General features: G+C 59.7%; 1 protein-coding gene across 1 annotated transcript; it reads left to right on the plus strand.

The window, feature by feature from the left end:
- The first annotated feature begins 3397 nt into the window (after positions 1-3397).
- On the plus strand, positions 3398-12436 carry HSD11B2 (hydroxysteroid 11-beta dehydrogenase 2). Its single transcript, XM_048958488.1, has 5 exons — positions 3398-3738; positions 10081-10293; positions 10857-11042; positions 11246-11383; positions 11665-12436. Exons 1-5 carry the CDS (start codon positions 3471-3473, stop codon positions 12018-12020), a joined length of 1161 nt encoding a protein of 386 aa, XP_048814445.1. The 5' UTR covers positions 3398-3470; the 3' UTR covers positions 12021-12436.
- The last annotated feature ends 74 nt before the right edge of the window (positions 12437-12510 follow it).

Genomic DNA, 12510 nt, shown 5'->3' on the forward strand with positions numbered 1-12510 from the left:
GCAATGCCCCCCCCTCCCCCCCCAGGAGTTGTGTCCTCACCGAAGGCCTCCGCTGCCCTCTCTCTGTGTTTTCATTACAGCTGTTTTTTTGGCTCTGCAGGCCTTGGGGATATTTCCAGGCCTCCCCGGCATGCGCTGCCCTTGAGAGGCGCCTGAAGTGCTTGGCTTGGCTGTGGCACGCACGGATTGTGCCAAAAACACCACGCGGGTGGAGGGGGGGGTGGTGGAGCCGCAGGTACGCCTGGGTGCCACCAGCAGTGCCATGTGGGGTGCTCCAGTTCCCATCCCCATCTCCATAGGGTGCAACCGGTGGCACCTCCAGCCCCTCTCCTCGTCCCCAAGCTCTGTGCCACCTGCTGTCCCCGTGTCGTGCTGCCACGAGGGGGCACGGCGGCCACGTGCATGGCACTGCACAGGGATGTGTCCCCGTACATCCCATATGTCCTCACCTCTTGAGCAAGGCCGGGTGGTGACACGCTCAGCTCAGCACGGCGGGCGCATGGAGGTGGAGGACAGGAAATGGGTCACCGTGTCGTGACCCACTGTCCCAGTGCTGGGGTGGAGGAGGCAGTGTGTCACTGGGGCCGGGAGGAAGGCAGGTTTGCTCCGTCACCCTAACAGCGAGGTCCTGCAGACGCCATGGGGAAGGGAGGTGGGAGGCGACGATGGGTTGATGGGATGGAGAAAAGGGCTGAGCCCTGAGATGAGCCCAGATAGGGATGGGGATGCTGAGCAGGGCTTCTCCCCCCTCTGTTGGCTGGGATGGGGTGTGGGGACCTGGTACCCCTCCCTGAGCATCACCAATGCTTTGCAGCCACAAGGGGCCCCCAGCTCTTGGCAGTGCATTTGGGGTGCTCAGTCCTGCTGACCCACAACACTGTAGTGTGGGAAGCCCAGCAGGAGAGGAGAGATGGGAGTGGGAATGTGAGCTTCAACTGGGAAGCAGCTTTCCAGGTGAAACCTCTCCCAGAGCCGTAACTCCAGCTGGAAGTGGAGATGTGTTCTGTAAAGGGCTGCACAGCCTAACCTCACAGGTCAGAGCCTGGGATTTTCCGATGAGAAGGGGAAACCTGACCATGGGCATCCTTCCCCTTGGGTGGGGATGGACATGGAGGTGTTCCCTGGGGAGGGACTGGCAAAAGGAGAGGATGTCCTGGGCAGGATGAAGCACCTGTGGGAGCAGTGCTGGGTGAATCACATCCCTCCCAGCCCCAAGCCCCTGCAAACGGCCTGAAAACAATGCGATGAATCTTCCAGAGATGAGATTAGGGAGGGGAACAATTATCTCCAAACCTGTTCGTCATGGGAGGCTCCACCGAGCTGTAGGAACAGCCTAGGGCAAAGGGGAGCAGGAGGAAGACGGATCCCCCATAGGGACCGTGCTGAGTTCGGGTGTGACCCACCCAGCCCCACTTCCAACCCGCAGAGGTGAGCCACAATTAGCGAAATGGGCACGGAGGGCGTCAAGTAGGTCAAAAGGTAATGAGGATCTCAGCAGCATTTCCTAACAGCGAGGGGTTGAGCAACGGGGAGATGAACAAGGGCAGGCATTGTGTGCAAAGGAACAGCCAGCGAGGGCAGCCGTGGTGAGGGAGATGGCATGGGGGAGGGAGGAGATGCTGGGAGGGTGGCTGGACAGATGGGTGGGCAGACGGATGGGTGGATGGATGGACAAATAGATGGCAAAGGGATGAACAGACGGTTGGACAAATGGACGGATGGATAGATGGAGGGAGGGAGGGAGGGAGGGACAAACGGTGAGTGTTCGAATGGGATGGATGGGCAGACAGATGGGCAGCTGGTTGGATGGATGGATGGACGGACAAACAGGTGGATGGACTGAGTCAGAGCAGGTAGGCTTGGTGATGCTCAGCTAACGGCGATGAGCACAAGGGCTGCTTTGTGGGTAAATCATCAAATTACAGAAGGAGGGACCTTACGGATGGTTGGGTGACCCCTTCTCCCACAGATTCAGACCTGCATGCGCTTAGGACACTACTTGGCATCCAAGCAGGAGAGCCTCCAAGCAACCTGGGGTGCTGAAAGCAGCTGAAGACCTCAAGTAGTGCCATATTTCTTGTAGAGAGCCATCTCTGATCCAGCCAAATGAGAGAGAACTGGTCACAAATTACTATTCTGCCCTTGGAAAAATAACTTTCTTTGTGAGGTGCTTCCAAGCCTAGTGAAATTGAGGTTCCTACGCATGCTGCTTTGAAGTTTGCTGCTGGGAAGGACCCTAAGGACCCCACAAACCACATCCCAAGATGGGAGATGCGTTGGGCACATCCCTCCTCCTCTACCTGGCCAGCATTCCCCGCATTCCCCGGCCGGGAAGAGCCAGGCTGCAAACCCAACCGGGTCCCACCACCACCACCACACCCCAGAAAAACCACCCCAGCCTGTTTGTTGGCCACTGCCCTCCCGCCAAGCCTCCTGTAGCTGATGAAATCTGTTTTTTCCGATGGGACCAAGGGGGTTGCATCCATACCACGTGGTTCTATGGCGAAGGACAGCGCAGGCATCCTCCATCCGACAGCAAAGCTTTTGGGAGCAGAGCCTGGCAGATGGAGCAGCGATGCTCCGTCGCAGGGTCACTGAGCACAGAGGGCTGGTGGAATATTAAAGCCTGGCAGAGCAATCAAGCCAAGTCATAAAGGTGGGAAGGGGAGGACTTTGCCCCAGCACCTGCTGCTCGTGGCACGCCTCTGGAGCAGCGCTGGGTGCACTCAGCATGGCAGGGAGCAAACGCAGCAGCGGGTTGGGGGATGGTTTGGGATCACCTTGGTCCCAAGCCCCGTAGGGCCTGGAGAGCACCTGGATGTGGTTCACACCTTACCTGCTTGGGGTCCGGTCTCATGAGGTGGCTCTGGTGGCACCGCACACCTGTGTGCCTGTGGGAGGGGATGGAGACCCCCAGCCCGGCCATGGAGCTGTGGGGCTGTGCATCTTTCTTTAGGCTGCTTGGCCTGGGAACCGAGCCCCGGGGTGGGCACAGTGGCACCGGTGCCGCGGGCACTGAGCTGGGCTGAACCCAACCGAACCGAACCGTGCCACGCTGAGCTGAACCGAGCCAACTTGAACGGAACCAAACGGAACCGAACTGAACCGAAACGGAGCAGAACCGAACCGAACCGTGCTGGAGCGAGCTGGAGCGCACTGAACCGAAATGACCCGTGCCGAGCTGAGCTGAGCTGAGCTGAGCCCCGCGCGGTGCCGAACCGAGCCGAGCCGCTCCTACCCGCGCCGAACCCAACTGTGCCAAACGGAGCAGAACCGAACCGAGCCGTGCCGAGCCCGCTCCTCCCTCCCCGCCCCTCCCTCCGCTCCCCCCATTGGCCGCCCCCCACTCCTCCCTCCCCTCTCCTCCCGCCCCCCCCCGCTATAAGCTCCCCGCGGTGGCACCACGCGGCCGGTGCGGCGGGGCCGGGCCGGCGCTGAACATCCCATCCCATCCTTTCCCATCGCATCACATGGAGCGAGCGGAGCGGTGGGCGTACGGAGCGCTGTGGGCGGCGCTGGGGGGCGGCTTAGCGCTGCGGGCGGCGCGGGGAGACGTGGTGCTGGGCCGGGCGCTGGCCGTGCCGCTGGCTTTGCTGGCCGCCGTGCAGAGCCTGTGCCGAGCCTGCCTGCCGCTGCCCCTCGGGCTCGCCCTGGCCGCGGCGTCCGCCTGCCTGCTGCTCCGCTGGGCGCCCGGCAGGAGGCTGCTGCCGGTGGAGGGCAGGGCGGTGCTGGTCACAGGTGAGCGCGGTGCGGTGCCGGGGTGCTCCGGGTGGTGCCGGGGATGCGCTCCGGGGATGCGCTGCTCGCCGGGGAGACGCGCGGACGGCGCCGGGGTCGCTCCTCTCGGAGGGGGGCTGCGCTTCCGTGGGGTGTCCCGGTGTGTGCGGGTGCCTCCCAGCCCGGGGAGGGTTCGTAGAATCGCCTGGGTTGGAAGGGACCCGAAAGGCCGTTTGCGCTCGCGGTGAGCAGAGGCTCCCGCGGCTCCATCAGTGCTCAGAGCCCCGTTCCCTGACCTTGGCTGCCTGCAGGGATGGGGCGGCATCAGCTCTCTGTGCAGCCGCTGCCTCACCGCCCTGAGTGTAAAGAACTTCTTCCTTATCTCCGATCTAAATCTGTCCTCCTTTGGTTTGAATCCGTTTCCCCTTGTCCTATCGCAGCAGACCCTGCTAAAGAGTCTGTTCCCTTCTCTCTCGCAGCCCTGCGGAGGTACTCAGGGTGGCTGAGCTCTGGAGAAGGGCAGCCCCAAGGAGGAGGGAATGATTCAACCCTAAAGTCCGGGCCGCGGGGCAGCCCGGTGCCGCGGGGCACTGACATCAGCCATGCACAGGTGTGTACAGTGCCTTCCTCCTGGCCGTGGGGCTGCAGGGAGGGAGCTGTGGGCACACTTGGTGCTGCCCTGACGTCCCGTTGGGCTCTGGAGAGCAGACCCAGGGAATCACCGAATCATTAAAGCTGGAGAAAACCTCTCAGGTTCCCCAAGTCCAAACCTACTCACACCACATCCCTCAGTGCCACATCTCCACTGTTCTTGGACACCTCCAGGGACAGTGACACCTCCACCTCTCTATACAGAGCCTCGCTTCTCATTCTCCTGACATCCAACCAGCTCCAAAGAGAAGGGGAAAGCTGAGCCCAGCCGTGGGGCAGGACGGTGCCATGGGGCTCACCCAGCCTGGGGTTGGCATCAGCCATGCGACGGTGACTCAGTGCTGGAACACGGTGTTCTCACCCTGTAGCACAGTGACACCTGCGGCCCCGCCGTGTTTGCTCTCGGCAGTAAATGCTTTGTGGTTGGGCAGGTTCGATTTGTGGGTGCTGAGGTGAAGCACCTCCAGGGGAGAAATGCGGTGCTGGCGGTGCCGGGCTGCACGTTTCGGCGCTTTGCATCTCTTTAAGAGCAGAGCGGGACGTTGCTGGGGCTCACGGTCCCCGTTAAGGACCTGAAATGGGTCAGAGCTTAACACCGTGCTCAAGGTTAGCAGCAGCTGTGCAGCCCCGTCCTGCGGCCTTGCCAGATGCTGGAGCAGCTGGTGGTTGCTGGAGGCAGTGATTCCATCCAGATGTTGGGGCTGTGGAGGTGCAGATGCTTCCCTGTGGTCGCAGCAGCATCCTATCTCTCCCAACCTCGGGGCTCTGGTGCTGCCCCACACCTGATTTCTCAGTTTTGAGTGGTTGAGAGTGAAGATTTGGAGCCACTCAGTGATGGTGCTTGTGAATAACAGCTGGGCGCGATGGGTGCTGTGCTCAGTGTGCATCCAGGGTTGTGGGTTCTTCCTTTGGAGCCACGCCACGGAATGGTTTGGGTTGGAAGGAGCCTAATAATGCCATCCTAAGGCTACTACAACTCCTGGCTGTTCCCTTCCTTGGCTCTACTTCCAGGCAGGGTTGTGGCCCATGGTTGGGTGTCACTGCTCTCCACACACCAGCTGTGCCTGTCCTGTGCAGGAGGTTGTGTGTAGGAGTTGTACCCTGTGATCGCTGTGGGTCCCCTCCAATTTGGGAGATTCTGTGATGGGGTGCTGCCCTCCTTCAGCCCAGCTCAGTCCAGCTGCTCCTGCGTATTTTTGGGGAAAATACCCCCCAGATGACCTTGTGAGGCACACAGCCCTGCGCAGATTCAGCTGCACGCAGTGTTGGCTAGGGAGTGGTTGTGAGAGATGGGCTCATAGCTCACAGGTCCCAACGGCCCGTGGTTCCAGGAGCTGTGTTTCCAAATAAACTGAGCTGCCCGTGCACTGCAAGAGAAAACGGGCTCAGCCTGATGGCAGTGTGAGGATGGGCAGGATGTGTGATGGGCATTTGGTGCCATTCCAATGGGACAAACGGGACAGTGCCTTATGCCCCGTGTAGAATTCTACCCCCAAAATACCCCAGTGGGAAGGACCTTACAGCCCACCCAACCTCTCCATGGCTTGGGCGCTCCCATAGACCTCATCCCCATCCAGCCTGACCCTGGGCCTCTTTATGGATGGGTCGCCCATGCTTCTCCAGGCAGCTGTGCCAGGACCTCACTGCCCTCATAGTGAAGGATTCCTTCTGGTATCTAGCATCAATCTCCCCCTTCTAGTTCAGAGCTTTGGTTTGCCATGGCCGTGGCTTCCCTGGTGCTGCGTGTCCTTCCAGCGACAGCTCCTGCTGATGGATCACCATCGTGTTCCCGGCTCGCCGTGTTCCCTCTGCTGGCCATTATTCACCCGCTTATCGCTGAGGCTCTTCACAACAACTTCCTCTTTTGGGGGGACATAAATCCCACATTAGCTCTGATGAAAGGTACAGCCTGTGCTGCTGCCCGATGTTTGTGCTCAGATCCTTGTCACCGCTTGTCCCTGCCCTCAGCATCCCATCGCTGCCTCCAGCAGCAGCACGTGGGCACCGAGCACAGAGGATGCTCTGATGTTCCTTCGGGGAGTGTGATACCCTGTGCTGAAAGCTCTGCTCCAGCACTGAAGTGCTGCTTCTAGGAAATTCCCTGTATGCTCTTTCTGCGAAATGCTGACTTCGTAGCAGCTCTGGCTCAGGGGAGCTGCTTCCTCCCCTGTGGTTGTTTTTGAGCTTCCCCATGGCCCCAATGGGACTCACTCAGTGGTGTGTGTCCCGTTGCTCCCCTGCCTGGCTGCCTTCAGCCCATGGTGTGCCCCATTGGGTTGAGCCAACTCTTGGGCTGCCCTCAGCCCACAGTTTTCCCCATTGGGTTGGGCCAACTCTTGGGATGCCTTACACCTGCCACTGCTGCACCTGCTGGCCCCGTTGGAGCATGGGTTGGTCCAATTGGAGCCTCTCAGCAGGCTGCTGGTGGCTTGTCCTCAAGCATGCTATTGGCACTGCTTGGGCTCATCCATGTCCTGGCTGCACGAAAGTAATTGCATTACCCCATAACTCCATTAGTGACCCCATTAGCAACCCACGGTGACGCAGCCATGCGTGTTGGGGTGCAGGAAGGCAGCTGGGTGGCCTTGGTGACAGTGACCAGCACACTGTGTCCCCACTGCTCTGGTGATGTCGGGGCCCTGATGCTGACGTACTGCAGCCAGTGCCTGCTTCTGCCAAATGGGCCTTAATTTGGGAGCCCTGCTCACATCCTCAGGGCTCTTCTCTGTCTTCGCTGCTGCCTCTGGTTGTCAAGGCAGGAAATCAGATTTTCCCCCGCTTCTCTCAGGTTCGTTAAGTGAAACATATCCTCCCAGGCGGAGGTTATGGCACATAATGCTCCGTAAGCGCTCGGCTGATCCGTTGTAATTCATCCCATCTGCCTGCCACAGCCGGCCACCTCCTTTCCTGCCCCCTCCTCAGGGCATCGGGTCCCAGAGAGCCCCTGTGGGGTTGTTTTGGTTCTTTCTCTTGTGGCTTTCTGGACATGGGGGACGTGTGGATGGTGCACCCTACGGATGATGTGTCTCATGGCTGCTGTATCCTGTGCTGTGCGTTCCAGGGATGGTGCATCCCACAGCTGGTGTGATCCACGTGTGGTGCGTCCCGTGGATGTGTCCCTTGGGTGTCCAGCCCCATGGGCTGTTTATCCCATGGATGACGCATTCTATGGGCTGTTTATCCCATGGATGCTGTAACCCACTGCTGATGTGTCCTGTATGTGGTGCACCCCGTGTGCGCTATAGCCTATGGTTGGTGCATCCCCACGGTTGATGTGTCCCACGAATACTAAGAGCAGCCAACCCAAAACATCCTTTTCCTGTAAGAGCTGGGTCAAATGTGAGCCAGGGCCGATTCCACATTAATCCTATTGAAATCCAGGCATTTAACAAAAAGGAGCTGTGTGACCAACCTTAAAAACCAACCGAGGGATGGGGTGCGTCTCCTGGCACCCATGGGCGCAGGGCAGCTCCCGGGGCATGGCAAAGGGGACGGAGAGGCCGGGGTGGCTCAGCTGCTGTGGGCACAGGTGCCGTGTGGTCCCCTCCCTCGCCGCAGCCCTGCCAAGAATGTGTTCCCTCGGCGTGGGCTGACATCACCCGCGGAGTGCTGCTCTCTCCAAGCGCGCCCGGCATCCGGGAGGTGTTGGCTGCAGGGCTGTGCTCCACACACACACACACACACACACAAGCTTTTGTTCCATGCCTCCTCCTACCCACCCCATGCCTTTGGGGTGGTCCCCAGCAGGGCTGTGCAGATCCAACTTTCGCTCTGGGTGTTCCCCATTGGGTGGCTGTGCTCGCTCTTCCCCATCCTTTGGGGTCTGATCTGTGCCTTAGTGTCCTCTTATCCATCCAGACGATGCACGCTGTACCCCTCCGTCCTCACTGATATCTGCATCCTTCCAGCATCCCCTCCTGCTGTTCTCCCCTTATCTGTGAGGTTTTTGGGGTGGGCACCGCTTGTGGAATCCTTCTGTCCCTGCCTGGCCCTGGCAGAAGGGCTCATCTCAGAGCCAACCCTCTGCCTGTTTGCCTTGGCATCCCGGGCAGGATTTGCACGTGAGCCCCTGGAGACAACAAGCAGCTCAGCTCTAATCCTCTTGGCTTCAGCGCCCGGCTCCCCTTGTGCTGCTCACGGCCTTGAGGCTCGCACCATGCACACTCTGTGGCTGCAGTGCAGGAGCTGCTGCTCTGCACTCCTTGGGTTTTTTCCACCTAGAGGAGCTCCAGGTGCTGCAAGTCCTTGAGCGACTCCCAAAAATGTGCTGGGAGAAAAGTAGGTGAGCGGTGATGGATGTGCAGAGGATGAGTGTGCCATGCAGCGAGCGTGCAAGGTGGGAAGTGCACAGGGTGATGAGCATGCAGTGCATTGCACGTGATGATTGTGCAGTGCAATAGGCATGCAGGGTGGTGAGAGTGCCACACAACGGGGATGCAGAACGATGAGCGTGCAAGGTGAGGAGAGAGTGACCGTGCATAGGGACGAACAGGCAAGGTGATAAGCACATAAAAGGATGACCGTGCAAGGTGGTGAACGTGCCAGGTGAGCATGCCATGCAGTGAGCGTGCAATCTGCTCAGCATGCAATGCAATGAGCATGCAAGAGGGTGAGCGTGCAACGCTTGTTTGCTTCGAGGTCTTTGCCAGCCCCAAAGCTGCTGCTTTGCTCATCACACTTCAGGAGCCCTGCATGATGCGTGGGACAGGTGATCAGCCCCACTTGCAGCCTGGTTTTGCAGGACAGGGTTTGGGGCTCCTGTTGGGTTTCGGAGGTGCTGCTGTGCTTTGAGAGCAGGACAGATTCTGTGCCCCCGTCCCAGGAGGCAGCTGCTCACACTATGATTGCCATTGATGGCGTTATCTTTATTGTGGTTTTCTCCTGCTCCATTGGGTAATGGGGGGACGCACCCCAGCTTCTTTATGGCTTTATGGCACTGCAGTGAAGGACGTGGGGGCACGATGCTTATCGGGCTGTGGACTCCAGGCACAGCGTGTGGCCGTTTACAGGTCCATGCTTTGAGTTTTCTATGACTGAAAGTGGGGGCTGGGTGGGCCAACCCTACGTGGTTCCCCCTGTGCACAGCGTCCTGTGTGGCGCAGCTGTCCCCAGGAGCACCCGCGGTGCCCGGCTAGGGTGCAGCTGGGGCCAACCCAGCAGCACTCCCTGTTAATGGTTAATGGGGCCACGCTATCGGCGCTGCCATCAGCTGGGAACGCGCTGTTCCACGCCGCCTGTTTGCTCTCAGCCCCATCTCCCGCAGGGCTCCCTCGGGCACGGGGCCGGCTGGGGTGCTGCCACGTGGGGCATCCCTTGGGGGTGCCCCGGAGCCTGGGAAGGGACAGGAGCACACACAGTCCCTTTCCCCTCGTCCCCATTATTCCCAATCCCCTGGGCGGTTTCGGCCATCTAACATCTCCCTGGCCTCGCAAGAGGTGGAGGTGGGGACACTGCAGGTCCCCATGTGTCACCGCAGGGCTCAGAGCCCATCGTGCCACCATCTCGTGGGTCCCCCCCGCGCTCAGCCCTTTATCAGCTGTCAGCATCAGCGGGGCGATGGGTTTGCTGATAAGGAGTGTTTTCTTCCTCCCGTGTGAGAGACAAAAAACAACAGCGCCGTGACCTGCAGGTGCCCTGGGACAAGGTCACGTCCCTGTGGGGTCCCCGCATGGCCGTCCCCAGCCATCACAGTGCTACCATTGGCTCTTGCAGGCTGCGACTCGGGCTTTGGGCAGGCGACAGCGCGGCACTTGGACTCCTTGGGCTTCCGTGTCTTCGCCAGCGTGCTGGATCCACGCGGCCCTGGCGCCCAGGAGCTGCAGAGGAGCTGCTCAGCCCGGCTCACACTGCTACGCATGGACCTCACCAAGCCTGAGGACATCCAGAGCGTTCTGCAGCACATCCAAGCCCACACCAATGGCACAGGTGGGAGCTTGTGGCGTCCCCATACAGCCCCTCCACTCCTGTCCTATCCATGGATGCATCACAGAAATCCCTTACAGCCCCCCAGGACCTCCAATGGTGTCCCCATCCATGGATGCATCATGAGAACCCCATACAACCCCTCAGGACGTCCACTGGTGTCCCCATCCATGGATACATCCGTATGGGCCACCAAATTGGCTACAGCCATGCCAAAGATGTAATCCCAACGCTCCCTATATAGGGCTCCTGTGGGTGGGAGCAGCTGGTGCCCCCTGAGCACAGTGCTACCCCCCAGTATCTCCACTTGTGTCCCCATCCATGGTTACATCCCGGGAACTCCATACAACCCCAGGACCTCCCATCCATGGATGCATCCTGGCAACCAACCAACCCATGCAGGTCCTCCACTTGTGTTCATGGGAACCTCGCTATGGGCCACCACCTTGGCCATGCCAAAGGGTTTGTCTTGATGCTCCCCACATAGGGCTCCCATGGACAGGGGAACCATCTAAAGCCCCCCAGCACGGTGCTATCCCATTTTTCAGAGCACCCCTCTCCCGCAGGTCTCTGGGGCTTGGTGAACAACGCCGGTTTCAACGACATCATTGCCGACGCCGAGCTCTCTCCATTGGGCAACTTCCGTACCTGCATGGAGGTGAACTTCTTTGGCTCACTGGAGCTCACCAAGGGGCTGCTGCCCCTCCTGCGCTCCGCTGGTGGCCGCATCGTCACCGTCAGCAGCCCAGCAGGTGAGCAGCCCCGTGGGACACAGGGATGTGGGGCTGGGAGCCCCACCGGGATGCACCAGCTCCGCAGCACAGAGGGTTCAGGTGCACGATGAGCATCGCTGCTTGGGTTTTTGGTACCCTTAGGTGTTGTGCAGAGTAGAGTTGAGCCACGGGGTGCTCGCTGTGCATGTGTGAGAGCCGTGGGTCTGTGCTTCTCCCTACAGGTGACCTGCCCTTCCCCTGCTTGGCAGCCTATGGGGCGTCGAAGGCTGCGCTCAGCCTGCTCATGGACACGTTCCGCAGTGAGCTGCAGCCCTGGGGTGTCAAAGTCAGCCTCATCCTGCCCGGGTACTTCAAAACAGGTGAGAGAGGGGCAGCCCCAGCCACTGTCCTGGGATTATGGCTGGAATCACAGCATTATGAAAGTCGGAGAAGACCTCCAAGATCACAGAGTCAAGCTTCAACCCATCCCCACCACCCTTGGGCTCTCCCTTTCACAACACCCGCTATCACTCCATTGTATATCACTCCAAACCTCCACTGGGTTTTAGAGGGACCATCCCGGCAGGTGCTCCCTTCTCTCCCTGTGGGCACCCCTATGAGCGTGGGACCACACGCATCTCACACGGTCCCTCTTTCGCAGCCAACTGCGACCCAGACTTCTGGAAGCTGCAGAAGGAGCAGCTGGTGGCCCGCCTGCCCCGGGAGCTGCTGCAGGCTTACGGCGAGGACTACGTGGAGGAGATCAACCGGCAGTTCATCCAGTTCATGAAGGTGGCTGTGGAGGACCTGAGCGCGGTGGTGAACAGCATCACGGACGGGCTGCTGGCTGCCAACCCGGCCGTGCGCTACTACCCAGGGCAGGGCCTTGGGCTCATGTATTTCATCCACCGCTACCTGCCCTATTTTGTCCGAGACTTGTTCCTCAAAGGATTATTCATCAACCCCAAGCTGCCCCGGGCGCTGCGGCCGGAACACAAGGACGCCAAGAAGCCCTGACCTCAGCCGCGTGCAGGGCAGCAATCAGCACTAGACCTAAAACCAAATCGCTTTTCCCAAATCAGGCAGATGCAGATCTATTTTCTATTGTGCGAGAATCAACGTTTTCTAGAGACTTGGGTGTTTTTTGTATTATTATTATTGTATTTTTTTTGTTTTGTTTTCTAACCACGCACTCCCCACGCCTGACTCCGCGCGCTGGGACGCACCTCGGGCATTTCTCAGCCACGTGGCAGCTCGGTGAGCACTGCCAGAGCCCTGCAGCCACTGCAGGCCAGCCCCTGCCTCCCCATCCCATGCTCCGTGTGCCCACAGCGATGGCAGGGGCTGAGGCCACAGGCTGCGGGTGCCGCAGAGCTCCACAGCGAATGAAATACGTGATTGTCACTTTTTAAATAAATCTGTTCTTGATAAGCCACTGGGCTCCGTGGTCTCATTCGGGGCCGTCCTGCCCTGGACTGGAGCATTCCAAGGTACAGAAGCAGCTCCA

The sequence above is a fragment of the Lagopus muta genome, chromosome 12, assembly GCF_023343835.1.
Source record: "Lagopus muta isolate bLagMut1 chromosome 12, bLagMut1 primary, whole genome shotgun sequence".
NCBI classification, from domain to species: Eukaryota; Metazoa; Chordata; class Aves; order Galliformes; family Phasianidae; genus Lagopus; species Lagopus muta.